This window comes from Rhinatrema bivittatum, chromosome 4, assembly GCF_901001135.1.
Source record: "Rhinatrema bivittatum chromosome 4, aRhiBiv1.1, whole genome shotgun sequence".
Classification (NCBI taxonomy): domain Eukaryota; kingdom Metazoa; phylum Chordata; class Amphibia; order Gymnophiona; family Rhinatrematidae; genus Rhinatrema; species Rhinatrema bivittatum.
In genome coordinates, this window is record NC_042618.1 from 447,719,281 (window position 1) to 447,739,707 (window position 20,427).

Consider the following 20,427-nt stretch of genomic DNA (forward strand, 5'->3'; position numbering starts at 1 on the left):
AAGTTTGCACGTTCCAAACAACGCAGAAAAGTGAAGAGTGAGTTTGTGAAATATTTTTGCTAAAGGAGCCAATGTGTGAAAAAACAAAAATGCACAAAACCAGTTTTTCTGAGTGTTAGCCCCTTGAAGAGGGGCCAAAGAGAGAGCAAGCTCTTTGGATTACCGGTAATTGATGAGATTTGGCTGCAGTTTCGGCACCGATAGGAGTGTAGCTTCCCAGTCACTCCCATGCAGCACTTCTCGCACTCAGTAACTGGGCTCTGACGGCAAAGAATACCAAAAGAACCATTTACTGAAGCAGTGAGACGAGTTTCAGCAGTAGTACGCAATAATCATAAATCGATAACAGCTGTCCGTAAAAGTAGTTTGAAATACTTTGGATAGAATAGTCTTGTTATATAAGAGAAGTTAGCTCAGAGTTTCTGTCGCTCAGTACGGGCAAGCAGATGGTCTCTGCTCCCAGTTGCAGCGTTTCCCCTGTCCGATTCCTTGCTGAACATGGTAGCAGACGAGTTTCAACCACTTTACATTGTAATATCAGTTACAAGATCCATAACCTTTTATAATAGCTCAGTATATTTCACAACTCAGGTTTACAACTTTTGTGAACTAACATGGTGCAGGTCAAAAGTAAGATCTTTTTACAATAAAGTGGCATTTGCCAAATTGAAAGCCATCTGGGATTTCAGGTTGCGGGCAATGAATATGCATAAGGTAAATCTGCATACGTTGGAGCCCCGATATGTGCATTATCTGGAGCATATTCATGGTGGATATTCTGAAAATCCAGCTGGCGGTGGGGTCATGAGGCCAGGTTTAGGAAGTCTGGGTTTAGAGCCATGGTCCTCAAAACGCCACCCAACCAGAGCGCATATTCATTGTGACTATGCTGAAAACCAAACAAGATATTTGTTTCTACAGGACGCAGCCAGAGTTACTTTTTCTTGTTACATAAAATGAGAAGATATTTTTAGGTGTTTCAGAATTTCTTTTTTAGGGGTTTCAGGATAGCCAAAATGTATGTATTGATTATAAACTTGAACTGCGGAATGAAAATGAATATCATGAATATTCATTGTGGATATCTTGGAAACCTGACTTATTTGTGACGTTTCACCAGAGTTTGATGTCTGATTTGCTTTTTAGAAAATTGTCTCTGACATTACCAACAACCAGTTAAAAATGATGTGCTGGCCAAGTAATGATGATTTTAATCATTTTGATAAAATTACTAGAACATGGATTGCTGCTTGAACTGGAAGAAGGGCTTGCTAAGCTCTTTCTGTAGTGGTTAGGCAGGCATGTTAGTGATCTGCTGAGCGAGGAGGAGCCTTTACTGATCTTACCGCACTTTTATAAATTATTTTTCTTAATGCCTGTGGAGTGAGATCTAAACGTGTTGGCATACTGTGTGCATGTGTTTTACTTGCTTGTAATTAATTCTGTAGGAGGATCCTGCCTTGCAACATCAGTTTAGAGGTCATAAGGATGCGGTCACTAGTATTGACTTCAGCCCAGACAACAAACAGCTGGGTAAGCATGGCTGATTGCCAGTTATCTTTGTCTACAGTACTTGTGAAAGGTCTTAAATGTTTTCTCTGCATTTATATTTATCCTTCTTTCAGTGTCAGTAGCTCTCTGATGCTCCAGTCCTGTAAAGTCTACACTGGCGCCTAAAGTATAAAGTTGCCACCTCCATTCATAACCTCCTCCATAGTATATCATCTCTCGGGATCAGCTCTGCTGTTCGTATTCACACTCCTGTTTGAACCCTTCATTCCTCAAGTCCCCATTCCTGCTAAATATTCCCCCCTCCCTCAAAAAAAAAAAAGCGGCTCACTTAGCCACCACACATGAGCGATCCTTTTCCATTCGCGATCCCATGCACTGGAACTATCTTTGTGGCTCACACAGGACCACAAACAAAGAGATTATTAAAAACCCATTTCTTTTGTGAAGCATTCCAGCAATAATGTACTGTGTTGCCTCTCCAGCTGCTTCTCTTCATTTTGTCATGCAGATATATGTAATCGGTGTCTTGTTAGTTTCATTCTATTAAGGTTTATTGTACTCTGCCCCAAACTGTTTTGGAGGATCAGGTGCTGAATGTTTTTAAATAAATGACCTGATGGCTGCTAGAGAAAAAAAATCCTGTAACCTAAAAGTAGTTTTGCCTTCATAAATTGTCTGCACTCTGACTCCGAAGTAGAGATGGGTCCTCGTGTATCAAGAGGATGTTTAGTTGTTCCAGTGGGCATAGGGAAAGTCAGAGCACACTTAGCCAGTGGACACAAGGGGCAGTGGCCCAGGACCTACCATCAACCGAGGTCCACTGCAGTGCCTTAATGCTCTAATGTTAATGTCACCTGAGAGCGACGTTTTGAAACTGATCGACTTCATTGATGATGTTGCTGAGTTAAAATTGGAAAAAGTTGCAACTGAAACAAAATTAGTGGGGGAAAAAAATGTATTAAAATGTGTGGTATTTTGATAAAAGCAAGGTGGTCCCACTAGTTTGTTTTGCCTAGGGCCCACCAGTGCCTTAACATGGCCCTGAGGAGAAATGCAAGATAGTCTTACATCATAAGCTGAAACTGGGAGCATGGAGGAGCAATAGGTTGTAAACTACAATGGGAACTGTTGTGTTGTGAGGGAAGAATAATGTAAGTGCAGACCACTGCGATCTTGGGGGACCTGTTAACATAAGTCAGTCATTACATTTTGCACTAGGTTATGTGTATTTCATTTGTAATCAGTATGAAAAGGGAAATAGTAATTTATTATTTTTTTTTTTTTTACAAATAATGGAATTCAAGGTTAAGGGGGGCAAGAGGGAAATTTATCAAATAATTAGTTTCTTAACCCGAAATACCACTAGAAGAGATTGTTGGGCATGCAACTGTACAATAATAGAATGAGCTATATAAAGCATTAAAGAGAAGGAAGAACTCCTGTGCTGATGTTGGTTGCTGAAAGTTCTGCCTCGTACCGATCACTTAGCGGTAGAAATTAGATCCAAACTTTGCAAAACACAAAAAAAGTCCTTTTCACCTCGCAGTTAAGTCATTGCAAAGTGTAATATTTTAGCACTGCTTGAGTGGCTGGATATCTCCCTACAATATGTCCAATATGTGTGGCAGTATTAACATAATGTATTGTCTTTTTGTTATTAAGTGCTTTGAATGTCCTTGAGAAGTTAATATCAAGGTAATACGGTAACATAGGAGATGATAGCATAAAAAGATTGACTGACCTATCCAATCTGCCCAGTTATTCCTGTCCTCACCGCTGAGGATATATCCCAGCTGTAGAGCTTGACTGCATGTACAGTCTCTCTCCTTGCCCAAGTCAATTAAAGGATGATATTCATTCTACTAAGAGGGGCAGTCTTGGAATCCAATTATATTTGGATTCTGAGGAAGTCAAAAAGCTTTATTGTATCTCTGTTCAATGTAGTGCAATATACTTCAATTTTAGCTAATAATGTTCTTTCCTGATTTTTTTATGCTTGCTATGAACAAAGATAGAAACTACTATTTTGATTATAATAAGAATGAAAGATATGTAAACAAGTTTGTACATCAGTAGACTTTTTGGCTCCATGCACATGATACAAGATAATTATAATTATTAGAAAATTGGCAAAGGTCACACACCATTACATCTATAGGTAATAAAATGTTGTGCTTGTAAATGCAAATAGAACTTAGGTCATGCTGACCTGTTGATTAGTCAGGACCTAAAACCTATGGTATTTGAATAAAATGCAGAAATATAACTGTAATTGGTCAAGTTAATATAACATTAATGTTTTGCTTATCGTGCTGACTTTGTGTTTAGAAACATATGATTGATTATAATTACTGGATTTCAAGACTGCTCACTGAGAGCCTGTTCAAAGTGCGGTTTTCTCCCGTATGATATTTTTCATATGTAAATATTACATGTCAATTAAACTTGGTAGATTTGTACTGTAACAGATTCTCTTTTCTCTATTTTAAAATTCTGGAAAAAATCACCAGGGCTTTAAAAAAAAAAAAAAGAAAGAAAAGAAACATTAGAGAGAATAGTAAAAATCTCCACAGTTCCTTCCTGGCTGGTTGCTTGTTTAATTTAAATAACATCGATAGCGTCTGAAGAAACTAGTGTGAAACAGCCAGCAGTTGAGTTGCAGGTATTTCAGTTGTCTTCTCAGCAACAGCAGTGGCCTGTGATGTAAGTTTGCTCTCTGCTTTTTTCTAGAGGGGTAGATAACTACTGTGTGTGTTCCTGCTTCATGGAACAATATAGGTGTTTGGGTGAGCCACAGCCCCCCTGCCATTCATGCCAATGTGTGTGTATATATTAATATGTATATATATATTTATGAATATATATTAATACACATAGTAAATAATGTATATGGTGGCCCTTTGAGTTAGTTTTCTAGGAAGAAGGAGAGTGTTAGTGACTCTTACCTTTTAGATAGCAAAGTCTTCACGTATGTGTGTGAGAAGTGCATTCACCAGGCAACCATAGGCTCAAAGCCCCCAGACCGACAGAGAATGAAACAGATACCAGACACAGTTACCCCTTATCCAGCCAGAAAAAGAGACAGAAACCCATCCAGACAGGCAACCCCCCCCCCCCCCCCCCCCCCCACACACACAGACAGACACAGAGGGGCCGATGTGGTGAAATCGATACTAATTGTTTGTACGTATTTTTCTTTTAAGCTCACTTGGTTTCCTGTTACACAAATTTGTTGTTTGATTTTTGCATTTTGTTGATTTGTAAAAATTCTAATAAACTATAAATTAAAAAAAAAAAAAAAAAGCTCACTTGGCAAAAGCAGGCTCCTCCGCGGGATGTAATAACGGTCGCGTCCGCAAACGAGATGCGTGCAGATATGTGCGGTCAAAGCCCTGTGCAATAGACTGTGCAGAAACCCCCATTAATGCGCTGAGCCGTTAGTGATTCTTGGGGCCGGCGCCTTCCACGCTCATAAAACAGGCCTCAGGGTGGCCGTTCTTCCTGGGTTGTAGAAACCCTGCAGTGGCTGTTGCCAGGTCCAGTTCTGCTGCAGAGTAATCGGCTCCCCACCTGGAACCAGGACCTCTCCCTGGCCCATGGGAAGGTCCATGGCTAAGGGCCTGGCTTGCTTACTCTGGTTACTGGGTTCTGGCAGCTTGCAGACTCCATGGCACTGATTGAGCCGCCCTAACCCGCTGAGATTTGTCTGATGAACCCCATTGTCTCTCTATCAGTTTCTCCTCCTTATGTAGTGGGGTTTCCATAAGTGTCTGCATAAGTAACATTTAAGTACACAGTTAAAGCTTTTTATATATTTCTAAAAGTACAGTGCGACATACAATCTAAATCATGCTAGAACTTTTTATTTTGGGCTTCTGGTGACAGCCCCATAATTTACTCTGACCCGTTTTCCATGTGTCGTCCGATTTCCTGCTCCTCCCCCCTTTTTATTGTACTTGGATTTATCGCATTATCTTTATTACAAAGGACATGTCCTATTAGTAAGTATTCTATAAAGCTGCAATTTTTTTTTCTTTTTCAGAATGTTGTTTTTGTTCTAATTGAGTTTTACTTCCCATTCTGTGGTGATCCATTTAGTATCTGTGACGGAGGAAGCCCCTTAAGGTAGTGCCGGTAGACTTTAGATACGTCGCATGTCCTTGATTCACTTGCATAGCAGCATATGCCCTCGCTCTTCACCTCCCCCGACATTTCTGAAGGGCTGCTGTCTTGGTTGTTGCTGGGAAAATTGAAAGGCCAAATGATGCTCTTCACACCAGTGCTTACAGAGTAGAACTAATACAGATTGTCTTTTGAACATTCTTGGCTGAGAATGTGGACAGGATTCTGCCCTGTGCATTTTACTTATAACTACAATTCCCTGTACGTACCCGGATCAGTCCAGACAGTGGGTTGAGCCTCCTGTCCAGCAGAGGGAGACAGAGAGAAAAACTGAAAAGGTATCCTATATCTGGACAGTGCTCACCCTGCGTCCCTTCAGTATTTCTCTGTCTCCCAGCAGAGGCAGGCAGTTGAACCTGCGGTTCCCTAGCTTTCTCTGTTTTCCGCACTATGGTGATTTCTTTCTTGCTCCTTCTGATTGTTTCCAGGATCAAGCAAGTATTGATTAATTTCTATATGTGTAAAAAAAAAAAAGAATTTGAAGGAAATCAAACTTCTTGTCTGTGAGACAGCTCTGTCTCTGCAAGGTGGTGCCTTGCCAGTCAGATCTACGCAGGGACTGCCCCCCAAGGTAGAGAAGCATGCTGATGTTCCTGCATCTCTAAGGGTCGCGAAGTTAAAAGGCGCGGTGGTTTCAGGAGGGTCTGCCACGCCGGGCAGTGCGGATGCAGGTGCAGGAGCCTCTCCTCCCCCCTCCTGCGGGGGGTGGGGGGCATGGATGAGGAGCAAGGGAAACGGGCTTCTTTGGAGGGTGATGACCCTCAGGTAGTACGTCTGTTCCAGAGGGAGGAGTTGGAACCGCTCATTCCTGCAGTCCTGTCAGAACTCTGGGTTCTCCACAGCCTGTAGCAGTCTCATGCAGTGGGCAAGTCTTAGGTGGGTTCAACAATTACTCAGCACCCAGGACCTCCCGTCTGCAGAGGCGGAACAGGCAGGAAGGCTGGAAGGTGCGATTGTGTATGGGGCTGATGCTCTCTATGATGATCTCAGGGTGCAAGCCAAAGCTATGGTCTCAGTGGTGTCAGCCAGGCGATTGGGCTGCGGACTCCTCTTCTAAATCGCAGTTGGGCACTCTACCCTTCAAGGGTAAGTTACTTTTTGGCGAAGACCTGGACCAGCATATCAAATCCTTGGGTGACAACAAGGTTCATAAGCTACCGGAGGACTGCCCCAAGCAGTCCAGATCCTTTTTTTCCATTGCGCGCTCGTTTTTGGGTGCAGCGCAGGTACATCAAGCCGTGTGGAGCTTTTCAACGAAACACCTCCACTAGGTCTCCAGCATGGTCTCACTCCTTTCGGGGCAGACGGCCCTTCCGAGATGGTACCCATCAAGGTACCGCCGCAAAGTCCTCACAATGAGATACGGTTGGCCCATTCCTCCATTCTAGACTTAGATGGTCGGCTGTCCCTATTTCTTGAGGAATGAGCCAAAATTACTTCGGATCAGTGGGTCCTCGAAGTAATCGAAAGAGGCTACGTGTTAGTTTGCTCGGGATCTCCCAGACCTCTACTTGATCTCTCCCTGCGGAACTCTGAAGAGCTCAGCGGTGTGCCAGACTCTTGACAGGCTTCAAGCGCTCGGTGCCACAGTCCAGGTCCCCCTCCTGGAACAGGGATCTGGCCAGTATTCCATCTACTTCGTCGTCCCCAAAAAGGTCGGCTCCTTTCGACCTATCCTGGACCTCAAGAGAGTCAATAAGACCCTCAAGGTTCCCCATTTTTGGATGGAGACCCTGAGGGCAGTCATAGCGACGGTTCGTACAGGAGAGTTCCTTGCCTCTCTCGACCTGACAGAGGCCTACCTTCACATCCCTTTTTGCTCTCTTCCCTCCCCATTCCTGTTCTCTACCCTTCCTCCGCCCTTCACCCACAGTTCGATGTTTAATGTAAAGCCAGTTGCTAATTTTTATTTCTTGTTAATCGATGAGATGTTCCCAACGTTCATCAGTATATGAAAACTGTTAAATAAAAATAAATAAAAATCCCGGTCTGCCAGGACGACATTTTCAGTTTCGAGCACTCCATTCGGTCTCGCCATCATGCCACTCACATTTACCAAGATCATGGTGGTAGTGGCGGCCTTCCTCCGGTGGGAGGGAGTCCTAGTCCACCCGTACCTGGACGACTGGCTCATTGGGGCAAAGTCGGAGGACCTGTGTGTGTGATAGCGGTCAATATATATATGTGTGTGTATGTATATATATATATATATATATCGCTATGTAAGAGCGTTTTTCATACGTTTGAATTTCTTGTTTCATTTTGATTGTTACAGTTGTTTACTTGCTTGATCTTATCCTGGTTCTCTATGCCATTTTGGCCGCTTTGATATCGATTATACTGAAGGGACGCAGGATGAGCACTGTCCTGATATAGGATACCTTTTCAGTTTGTCTATGTCTCCCTCTGCTGGACAGGAGGCTCAGCCCACTGTCTGGACTGATCCGTGGTAAAACAGGAATGAAAATTAGCAGGTAAGAACCAATTTTCCTTTACATGGTGCATTTATAGCATTTTATAGTTTTCAACCTAATTTGTGGTTAAACTATAGGCAGAATTCCATGTTGGAAACCTGATGTTTTAATCAGATGTTTTTCTGCAAATTCTTGCTGTTTTTATTCAGTTAGTGTTGTCACTGTGAATGACTAATGTAGACAGGTAATCACTAATTAATTCACTTATGGACAGCTTTTTTGTGCTAAGCATAAAATACAGCAATACAATTCCATCAAATGAAATTATTAAACATATAAATACAGAACAAAATTAAAACAAATGCACCCCATACCTTTCCACAATAGCCCGAACCAATATTAAACCATCCTAAATATATTCTTTGTTTATAATGCAGGCTGTGTTGAAGCATTTATGGCTGGCTTGTGTCTCCTGTATAGAATACATTTACTCCCCAGAGCAAGGGTTAACCTTTTAAACCATTGTCTTACTATATGAAGCTCCCGAAGTCTCTCTTCCCCTGTAGGTTTGTCTTGATTAGATTGTAAGCTTTATAGAGCAGGTACTGTCTCCTTATGTAGTAATGGGTGTGCAATGCTGCATATGTCGAGTAGCACTATAGAAAGCTTTAAGTAGTAGTAGCAAGGTCAGATTGTTTACTTTTGATCTTTTCTAGCTTGCACGTGCCCTCTATGTAAAAGGATTTGAGCAGAAACGTTTGAATTTGTCCGTTAGTGATTCTATGGCCTTCAAATGTTTGGCTGAAAACGTACCTGCAGAGTAAAACAGTGTAAATGAGTCTTCTGCGTTTGCATATCTGCACTTTAAATTGAAGATAACTTTGATTTGTTGCCAGCTACATCTTCTTTGGATGCCTTTCTTATGGTATGGAATTTCAAGCCACGCTCCAGAGCCTTAAGATTTGTGGGCCATACGGAAGGGGCGACCAGTGTCCAGTTTTCACCTTCTGGGCAGTTAGTTGCATCTGCTTCCCAAGACAAGACTGTTAGGCTATGGGTTCCCACTATGTAAGTATGATCAAATGCTAAGCACATTTTGGAAGTCTTACAAAAAAGCATGTTATTAATACAGTTTTGTATGAATCTTTAATATTTTCCTTTTTAGCCCTTTTCAACATATGTCAAAAAGTTCATAACCCATTATTAGCCAAGTTGAATTGGGAAAGCCACCATTTACCTCTGGGAATAGATCTGCCTGGGCACTTGTGAGCTGGATTAGCCATGTCAGAGACAGGATGCTGAACTCAACGGACCTTTTGCCTGACTCAGCATGGCATCTCTTAAGTTCTGTTACGGGCTGGTTCACTTCATCCATCCATTTGTTTGCCCAGAGGCACCGTAGCTTCCAGTAAACTTCACTGATAGGGTCCAAAGTTGGGAGACTTGACCATGGTCCTACACGTTAAATACTGTAGAATTTGACATCTAGTGTCTGTCTGGAGTTTAGTTCCATGGTTGCAGATGGAAATGAATATAAAACAAGGGAAAAATCCTTGGATTGTGACAAATGAAGGTCACGGTGCCAAATCCCAGCCCTGGTACTGACTGAGATAGAAGCCCAAAGTGCCGAAGCCAAAAAAAAAAAATAAATTTAAAAAGGTTCAGATAATTTAAAAAGTCATGTTGAAAAGTGCAAGAGATTCTGCATATTGCATGTTTTTCACTTCCTCCTTTGTTACTGCTTAGTCTGAGATTTATAGATTTAAATCTGTTTATGTGGCAGAACCTGCATGCCAATGTCTGTTCTTGCTGACACACTGAACATGACTTGCGGAAATCGGATATTCGTAGGGCGTTACTGCAGTATCTGGAGGTTACAAATGCTTTTAGTCTGTCAGACCATCTTTTTGTGCTGTGGAGTGAGCCGAAAATGTTATAATTAGTGAGGTTTGGGTGGACCCTTGGACACTGTGGCAGCTGACCACGCCCACCGGGGGGAAGTCCCGTGAGGGGCCACAGGTCAGGCTCTGCTTAGGACACACAAAACACAGAGATTGATCTTTTATTAGACAATGTGATGAAGCCACCAGAGGTGGCAGTAGTGAGCAGTAGAAGTAGCTCGGCTGGGCTAGTATCCCTCAGGCGCTGGAACAGCGACTCCTCCGGTAGCAGTGCTGTAGTGGAAAGAACTGAGAATAATGAGTACAGTGGAATATGCACAAAGCCCCAGTATGGAGAACCCCAGGATAGGGAGAGCAGGCCCTCGAGGAGCAAGTACCTGAGAGCTGAGAGGCTTGAAGGTAATGTACTCACACAGCGGTTCCACGTAGGAGATGGCACTAGGGCTGGAATGGAGGCAGACCCTCGAGGAGCGAGTACCTGGTTCCAGGGAACAGCTCTGAGGTGAAGATGGTAGTACTCACTGGTGATGAAGATAGCGAATCGTTCCAGGCAGAAGAGAAGGTAGGAGCAGGCAGCCAGTCAGGGAACATGGGCCCTCGAGGAGCGAGTACCGGTTTCCTGATAGTGACCTGAAAAGCAAGTGAGGCCCCCGAGGAGCAGGTACCCCGTTACCGTGAAGAATCCAATGGAAATTGGAGAGGCAGAGTAGCTGGGTACGGAGAGCGAATCCCATCCATAAGATACCCCTTGCTAACTCAAAGGCTAGCAAACATCGTAGGCTTTAAATATCCGGGCAGCGTGATGTCATCACAGGGGGACGCCCCTGAAGTTCGTGCCAAGTAGGAAATAAGAGTGAGGGCCGCGCGGTGCGCACGCGCGCCCTAAGCTACCAGCGGAGCATGGTGAGAGGCAGCGCCCAAGCCCGTCCGGGGACGCCGGAGAGGACGGCAGGCAGACACTGCGGCAGCCAGGCGTCCATCCATAGCGAGAGGAGGTGCAAAGAAAGAAAGGTAGATGGAATGAAGCCGTCGGGAAGGGACGGTTGCAACAGAAAAGAGGCAATATGGCTTCTAAGACTAAGATAGCTCGCTGGCTGAAGGAGGCTATAAGCTCAGCTTATTTGCTGCGTGGGAAGCCCTCGCCAGTGGATCTTCGAATACATTCTACTCAGGGGCAGGCAGCGTCCTGGGCGGAATGCCAACACATTTCGTCTCGAGATTTGCAGAGCGGCTACATGGAAGTCTTTACACACTTTCATGAGGCATTATGGCTGGATGTCCAAGCTCCGGATTCCGGGGGATTTGGAGAAGGAGTGCTCCGAGCGTGCCTCTCCGGGTCCAACCCTAGGTAAGGTAGCTCTGGTACATCCCAGAAGTCTGGACTGATCCGGGTATGTACAGGGAATGGAAAATTGGTTCTTACCTGATAATTTTCGTTCCTGTAGTTCCACGGATCAGTCCAGAGTCCTACCAGTTGTCAGCATCAAGGCAATGGAGAGTCCACTCGTGCAGTATGTTCTATTTCAATTTCGGTTCTGCAGATCAATTTGTTCAGTGTTTGTTTGGGTTCTGTTCCCTTTTGGGGTTTAGTGAGCCAATTTGGCGTTTGAAGTTATTTTGTTAGATGGGTTTTGATCCATTCTGCTTTGTTACTGAGAAATACTGATGGTCTGTGGGTGGCACCTCATAGTATAGGGCAAAGTTTGTGAAAACTTCTGCTGGAGGGGAGGCAAAACCCAGGAATCTGGACTGATCCATGGTACTACAGGAATGAAAATTATCAGGTAAGAACCAATTTTCCTTTTTAAAGCTGTTAGCATGGCGTTACAGATACCTGTTTGCAGCCGTATAATGGCAAGGTCTGGCTTTCGTCTGGCGCAGCATGTCTAAGAATAGACGGTGGACGAATCTTTTCAGTTGGAACTGGGAGCAACATATTTGGCAGATACATTTTTTGATCTGATATGGATGTCTGCTAGGGATATAGAATCTACAGTGGTGGCTAGGAGACTCTTTTGGCTGCTTAGCCAGTTGACACCATTTCTAAAACCAATTTGACAAAACTTTCCTTTTAAAGGACCGCTTTTTTTCGAGAGGCTCTTGAGAAGATGGCAAAGTCTTAGGGTTATTCGAGAGTGCTGAGGCTTCCAGAGGCAGGATTTATCACGTTCTCTTCCAGCTCGGAATATGTTTTGGGACTCCAGGAGATTTAAATAGGGAAGAAATGCTGGTAATAGTGTTTGAGAGCACTATCTCTGCCTCCACAGATATACAGTATGTGGCCATTTGTTGCAATTCTATCATAGTTAGACCAGAATTACGACAGATCAGTGAGCTTTACAGATCATACAAGATTGTTTTGCCCTGGGATTCTCCTGACCCCTTTCAGATGCTTTTATGGTTTCCTCTGTTTCTCTGTGAGGAAGTAAGAAGCCGTAAGAGTGACACTAGAAAGATTTCATGTTTTAATGGCAGTATTACCAGTTCCAAAGATCGCGTGGGGGATAGGTTGATATTCCATTCTTTGTGGTACCCCAAAAAGAGGGATCCTTTCATCCCATTCTGGATCTGAAGCAGGTTAACAAATTCATGAAGGTAACTCATTTCAGGATGGAAACATTGAAGTTGGTGATTACGGCAGTGTGAAAGGGAGAATTCCTGATCTTATGGAGACTTACCTTCATATTCTGATCATGGAAGGATCCAAGAATCACTTTGTGATACTGGGTTGGAATTTCCAGTTTCAAGCCCTGCTCTTTGAATTAGCCATGGCTTCAAGAACCCTTTTGAAGGTGATAGTAGTCGTGGTGGCTGTGGCACCGTGCAAGGAAAAGATTTTGGTATATCCTTATCTAGATGACTGGTTAATAAGGGCGAAGTACGCTGACCACCCAGAGAGTTTGGTTTTTTTTTTGGTTTTTTTTTAAGCATTGGGTTGGATAGTCCATTTCTCTAAGAGCAGTCTTCAGTCGTCTCAGACTCTGGAATGTCTTGGCCATAGGTCGATACAAAGATAGGCCATGTTTGACTAATAAAACAAAGGATTCAGAAACTGGGTCAGCAGATTCTTGCATTATCCAGGAGTCTGACTGTGTGGGCTTATCTACAGCTTCTGGTCTCCATGGCTGCAGCTTTAGACCTGGTGCCCTAAGTGAGGGCGCATATGATGCCCCTCCAGGATGCTTTGTCTCCAGGTGGAATTCCCAGTCTCAGAACTATTCCATAAGACTACTGGTATCAGTCAGGATAAGCTTGCACTGGTGGCTAGATTACAGGAACTTGAAGTTAGGAGCAGATCTCAAGTCTCCAACCTGGGTAACTGTGACCACAGACACTGTTTAGGACAGATGACTCTGGAATCAGTGGACTCTTGAAGAGGCAGGATGGTCTTTTGATCGGTTAAAGGCCAGAACAAGTTGTTTGGCTGTTCTGAAATTTGCACCTCTGCTAAGGGGTCAAGCAGTCAGGATAATGTCAACAATGCCACAGCAGTGGCATATGTAAATCAAGGAGATTCAAAAGTCCTTAAGTGTCGATAGAGATAGATTTTGTATTCATTTGGACAGAAAGGAATTAAAAAAATAACTGCATTTTACAGAGCAGATGTGGAGAATATTGAAGCAGACTATTTCAGTCGCAGTGTGTTTGACCTGGGGATTGATCTGTGTCTTAAGCAGCTTTCAATCTGATTGTAGCCAGATGAGGAGTGATGGATCTCATGGCAACCAATAAAATGAAATGATAAAGAAATATTTCAGCTGTAAGAGGAACAGTCACTCATCTGTCCAGAGAGAGCCATCAGGAGCACTCTTGTATGTATTTCCTCCTTGGCGCATGATGGGAAGAATATTTCAGTGAATTTAGGAACATTCAGGTCTGGTGATTCTGGTAGCTCTAGACCTGTCGTGGTGCCCTTGGTATGTGGATCTAGTTTGATTGTTAAATGGACGGCCATTGAAATTTCCTTACCATGGACAGTTACTATGGCAGGATCCAAATCTTTCTTAAAATACAGAGTTTTTTTTCCCTTATGGCTTGGCCCTTGAAAGAGCTTGTCTAGTTTAAAAATATATTTACTATTTTTTTTTTTTTTTTTTTTTTTTTAACGACCGGGAACAGCTTCGTTCATATTTAGATGCTAGTCCTTGTTCCTGAGATCCTCCTTAAGGTTATTGGTAAAAGGAAAAGATAGACGTGCACTTACAGTTCTAGCATATCAAGAAATATTATTTCTTTAAAGTAATCTGCTATTATTTCTTTTTCGTGGTCCCCACTGTTTCCTTATTTAGATTCAATGTGTTTCGCAATCAGATTATGATTATGAGAAGAGGATTTCTTAAGAATGTATATATTGCTGGAATGTTAGATTATAATAATCTGCTTTGTGTATATCACATTGTTAAAATTTCTTTTATAAATGCAAAAAAAATGCAATAAAGTACAAATTAGAAAAAAAAATAGTATTCTGAAGGTTTAGTGAATACTCTTAATGGCCAGAATGTTTTCTGCTTCGTTGGCTTATGTGCAAATTTGGAGAGTTTTTGCGGATTGGTGTGCTGGAAGAAAATGTACTCCTAGCACAGCATCTGCCAGTGATTCTGGATTTCTTACAAGAAGACCTTTCCAAGGGTTTGGCTCTTAATTCTTTGAAAGTACAAGTTACAGCTCTTGCATGCTACAAGGGTCGCAAACTTGCCTTCTTATCCAGATGTATCTCATTTTTAAGGGCATCAAACACATTTAAGCGTCTGCTTAAAAAAAGAGTTCCTGTCCCATGCTGGGATTTGATTTGGTGGTGTCCCTTTTAGTGGGGTCACAATTTGAGCCTATTAAGGCTATTTCCCTGAAGGTACTTATATTGAAAGAAGTTTTCTAGTGGCTATTTGTTCATCTCAAAGAATTTCAAAGTTGCAAGCATTTTCTGGCAGAGAACTTTTTTTTTTTTTTTAATTGATTATGAAGGATATGGTCTGCCGAAAATGGTAATGGCCTTTCATTTGAATCAAACTGCTTGTTTACCTTCATTCATCAAACAAACAGATTTTGCCGAATGCAGGTTGCTTCATGCCTTGGATGTGTGAGAAGAGTTGTTTTTGAGATATCTCAAGGTCACTAATGCTGTCAGGAAATTCATTCATTTTTTTTAGCTATATGGAGTGTGGAAAGGTGAAGCGGCAACTAAAGGTACAGTAGCATATTGAATTAAGGATGTTATTACAGAAGCTTATGTAAATTCCGGAAAGTCATTATCCAAAGCACATTTCATGAGAGTATAAGCTACTTCATGGGCAGAACTGTAATTAGTTTTGTCCTCTGGAGATTTGTAGAGCACTGACTTGGTCTTCCTTGCATTCTTTTTCTAAGCATTATCACTTGGATGTGAAAGTCAGAAAAGAGGCTTCTTTTGTCTCTCAGATGTTGAAAGCAAGTTTGGCAATATCTTGCCCTATTCAGGAGGAGCTTTAGTACATCCCATTCATCTAGACTGGTCTGTCTGGATGAAGAGGAAGATGAAATTAGTTCTTACCTGATTATTTCCTTTCCTTGAGTCCCTGCTGACAAACTTGTGAAACATTTCAATTAAAATTTGAGATGGCATTTGGAATCTGCTGTGTGTGTGTTTTTTTTTTTTCTGCATATTTTTTCCTGCTTCCTAGTTATTACTTTTTATAAGCCCTCTAGTTAAAAAATATTAATAATAATAAATACATAAAATAAATGTTTAAAGTTGTCTATAGCTTATTACAGATAATGTTGGCAGGCTGAGGTCAGCAAGGATGAATATAAGGAGTGACATCAGCGAGCCTCTTGAATTCTATCTCTGTCTGCTGGTCAGGTTGAGCATAACCTATTCATCTGAGTGGATTCAAGGAAAGGAAATTATCAAGTAAAAATTAGTTTCACAATATTCATACTTCTTTAATGAAGCGAGAACATATCTCTGATCCAGCTGTGTTTTCTTTAGTCTCTGATTCAAGAGTGCACCTGTGCCACTGAATTTTCTAACTCTTGCCACAGAATTTATCCTTGAAAATGGATAGCTTCTGCTTATTTGTCCAGTATAAAAAGGGGTGGAAATTCAGGGGATTTTTTTAAATTGTTTTTTTAGATCATGAGGCCTTCCCCCTACTTTGACACATGTCTGTCTGTGTTGTATAGCTTAACAGTAGATCGTCTGCATTTTGGCGTGGATAAGATTGTGCTTTGAATGACCTGTCATATATTCAGGTACTGTAACTGAGAAGCCAAACCTTTTGCTATTTGTATGAAGCTTTTAATGAGTAAAATGCTAGTGCTTTTTTGGTTTGTTTGGGGGGGGTTACAGCATATATTTATTCAGGTCTCAGAGTTTACACGAATTCCTTCTGAAATGCATTCATTGCAGATCTTTATTATGTACATTTTGTATTTTTGTCAGGAAAGGAGGATCAACAGTGCTTAAAGCCCATACTGCAGCTGTTCGTAGTGTGAACTTCTCAAGTGATAGCCATTGTTTGGTTACTGCATCTGATGACAAGTCTATTAAAGTCTGGGCCGTGCACCGCCAGCACTTCTTATTTTCCTTAACCCAGCACACGAATTGGGTTCGCTGCGCCAAGTAAGTATATGCAGAGAATATCCAAGAGCTGCCTGTTTGGGTAAAACATTCCTATTGATTCTCAAGTAAGTGAGGAGGCATGGCCTAGTGGTTAGAGCAGTGAGCTGACAACTAGGATTCAGATCCTTCCATCCCTCCTCCCTCCCGACCAACACGTCTTGTGGCAGTGGGTAAGATAAAGTAAACTGTGGAATGTTTTGCCAGAAAAGCTGGTGAAAACAGTTAATATAGCCTGGTTTAAAAAGGGTTTGAGCAAGTTCCTGGATGAAAAGTCCATTAATAACAAGATACACATGTTAAAAAAAACTAAAGCCACTTCTGCTGTCATCAGACTTCCGAACCGTAACACAAGCTTTAATATTATCAAATCTGGATTATTGTAATGCACTATACATTGGACTCCCGCTATCATCTTTACGCCCACTTCAGTTTATTCAGAATGCTACTGCTAGACTGATTTTCAACCTTCCTAAAAGAGAACATATCTCCCCAGTACTCCAACATTTACACTGGCTTCCCATTACTCACCGCATAAAATACAAAATCTTAACCACTATCCACAACCTACTTTATAACCCTAATTCTATATGGCTCTGCTCTATGCTACACATATATAAACCAACAAGACAACTCCGTTCCTCAGACAAATGTTTACTGGAAATTCCGTCAGTCAGATCTACTAGCTTAGCCCTAACAAGAAACAGAGCTTTCTCAGTCTTTGGTCCTTCCTTGTGGAACTCTATACCCAGACAGTATCCGAATGACATCTAATCGAAATGAATTCAAAAAGATGGTTAAAACCTTTCTATTTAATGAAGCATACAATCTCAGTACCACCATTTAAATGTTTACTCTGAATTATCTATATCTGCTTGATACTTGTAAAGAAAGAATTATTTTGTTTTATTGTGTCTTATGTTCAAATTGTTTTTATTGTGTATGTAAATTGTAAACCGCCTAGACGGACACGTAAGTGACCCCATGTGCGGTATATAAAAAACTTTTAAATAAATAAATAACCTTATTTAATAGCACTCGTTAATCACTTTACTGATTTAAAAATTGCCCAAACCACTATTAGCATGTAGACTTGGGGAAACCACAGTTTATCCTGGTTATAAACATGGAGGATTAGACCTATTCTTTGGGATCCTACCAAGCTCTTGTATCCTGAATTGACTACTGTCAAAGACGGGATACTTTGCTTGATGGACCTTTGGCCTGACCCATATGAAATTTCTTATGTTTTCTCCCGTTGTCTCAGCTACTAGCTCTTTGGGGCAGGGACTTATGATAACATAACTCAGTCCTGTAGGTAATAAGGAATATTCGTAGTATAGTCCTGTACTTTTTTGGTACAATGTAATGACCAAACAGTGCTTTGTTTGTTACTCTGTGAAGCAGCAAATAATAGGGATGTGAATCGTTTTTTGACGATTTAAAATATCGTCCGATATATTTTAAATCGTCAAAAATCGTTAGAGGTGCGATACAATAGGAATTCCCCCGATTTATCGTCAAAAATCGTAAATCGGGGGTTCTTCCACTCTCGGGCCACGGCTGCGTTAATAGAAATGGCGCCGGCACTACCTTTGCCCTGTCATATGACAGGGCAAAGGTAGCGCCGGCGCCATTTTGGTTCCTGTCCCCCGACATCACGAGCGCAGGAGATCGCTCCCGGACCCCCGCTGGACCCCCAGGGACCTTTGGGCAGCTTGGGGGGGGGCCTCCTGACCCCCACAAGACTTGCCAAAAGTCCAGCGGGGGTCCGGGAGCGACCTCCTGCACTCGGGCCGTATTGCCGTATTGCAAAATGGCGCCGGCCATTTTGCAATACGGCCCTAGTGCATGAGGTCGCTCCCCGGACCCCCGCTGGACTTTTGGCAAGTCTTGTGGGTGTCAGGAGGCCCCCCCAAGCTGGCCAAAAGTCCCTGGGGGTCCAGCGGGGGTCCGGGAGCGATCTCCTGCACTCATGACATCAGGGGACAGGAACCAAAATGGCGCCGGCGCTACCTTTGCCCTGTCATGACAGGGCAAAGGTAGCGCCGGCGCCATTTCTATTAACGCAGCCGTGGCCCGAGATTGGAAGATCACACCGGGACCCCCCCACTGGACCCCAGGTAATTTAAAACATTTTGGGGGGGTTCGGGAGGGTGGGGGATTTATTTTAAAGGGTCGGGGTGGGTTTTAGGGTTGTTTTAGTGTGCCGGTTTTCCCGCCCTCCCCTGATTTACGATTTAAACTATTTTAAAAAAAACAAAACCGCGAGGATCAGATTCCCTCCCCCCCAGCCAAAATCGATCGTTAAGACGATCGATCACACGATTCACATCTCTAGCAAATAATGACTTACTCTTCCTGAATCCTTATCGATTATCAAAAGAAATGTCTGATACTTCATAAAAAGGCCTCTTCTTTCCTGCTTTTCAGATTTTCTCCTGATGGAAGATTAATTGCATCTTGTAGTGATGATAAAACTGTTAAAATTTGGGACAAAACAAACAAGCTGTGCATTAATACCTTTACTGACCACGAAGGGTAAGTGCTGGGCAAATAGATGGCATGGCAGGGGCATTATCTGAAGTCAAGGGGGCCATACGTTTTGGGAGTCCTCTGTAGACATCCTTAAATTTCTTTTGTTTTGTAAAGAAGGCAAAATGTATTGAGAAAATAATAATGAAGGCATTGTTTTTTTTTCTTGTAGATATGCGAACTTTGTGGATTTCAACCCCACAGGCACATGTGTAGCTGCAGCAGGTTCTGATAATACAGTGAAACTCTGGGACATCCGAATTAATAAGTTACTGCAACATTACCAAGGTAAAAATTGATATTCCCATTAAATCATTGGCCTAAATATTCTTATTGTAGTTTCTGAAAGATGGACAGGTCAACAAGACAGTTATCCAAATGATGTATGTTAGGAAAAGGGGAAGCAAATTATGGGGAATGAATTGTAAAGGCTTTTGTATTACTTGCAGGAGAAATGTACTATTTGGTTGTTAGAGTTTATGGAAAGAGGAATTGGACCTTCAGTGTTCTCTGTTAGTAGTTTTAATTGTAATTAAAATCATAACCTAGCCATTTTATAGTGGTCACTGAGTTCAAGAACCAGAAAAGCTTGTGTGTTTCCAAAATTGATGAACAGATGTTAAGATTAGCAGCTTACTCAGTAATTTCTGTTTGGAAGAGTAGACCCTCATGGTATATATAATTATACTCTGATTCTTCATGAGAGGTTATATCTTGGAGAATAAGGTACATGCCAAGCTGTGTTGTACATAGACTTGTGTTGCACTATTTGGTCTTCTGGCCAGGTGGGAAGTGAGGATCAGCAGTGGGAGTTCTCGAGACCCAGTTTGGGCTGTAACTACATGATAAAATGGTCTTCAATAGTTTCCAGAGTGCCTTAAGACTGCCCTCTTCTTATATACCTTATCAGACAAGCTGTTGTAATGTTGGCCCTGAGCTGTATATGTGATCAAGAACATATAGCAGTTTCTCATGGGAGAGGGACACTCCATTTATTTATGTCACCTATGCGGAATGATGACAAAGGCCTTACCGAAATCCAAATACATTACCTCTAATGCGCTGTCCTGATCCAACTCTCTGGTCACCCAATCAAAGAAATGTATCAGATTTGTTTGACAAGACTTACCTCTGGTAAAACCATGCTGCCTTTGATTTTGTAAATCTGTTTTAGCAGCGCTTCCATTAAATTATTTATTTGATTTATTGCTCACCATCCTACTTACTTCCACTTTTTGAAGAGGGACCACATCTGCCTGTCTCTAGTCCTCCAAAACTATTCCCAACT

At 42.2% G+C, this 20,427-nt stretch overlaps 1 protein-coding gene across 2 annotated transcripts in view; it reads left to right on the forward strand.

The window, feature by feature from the left end:
- POC1B (POC1 centriolar protein B) overlaps positions 1–20,427 on the forward strand; it is a 124,292-nt gene that overhangs the window by 10,056 nt on the left and 93,809 nt on the right. For both annotated transcript variants that reach the window (XM_029601642.1, XM_029601643.1), the window contains exons 2-6: positions 1,449–1,533; positions 9,005–9,176; positions 16,428–16,607; positions 19,038–19,145; positions 19,312–19,427. In XM_029601642.1, the coding sequence (XP_029457502.1) occupies positions 1,449–1,533; positions 9,005–9,176; positions 16,428–16,607; positions 19,038–19,145; positions 19,312–19,427 (661 nt within the window). The remainder of the gene's footprint in view (positions 1–1,448; positions 1,534–9,004; positions 9,177–16,427; positions 16,608–19,037; positions 19,146–19,311; positions 19,428–20,427) is intronic.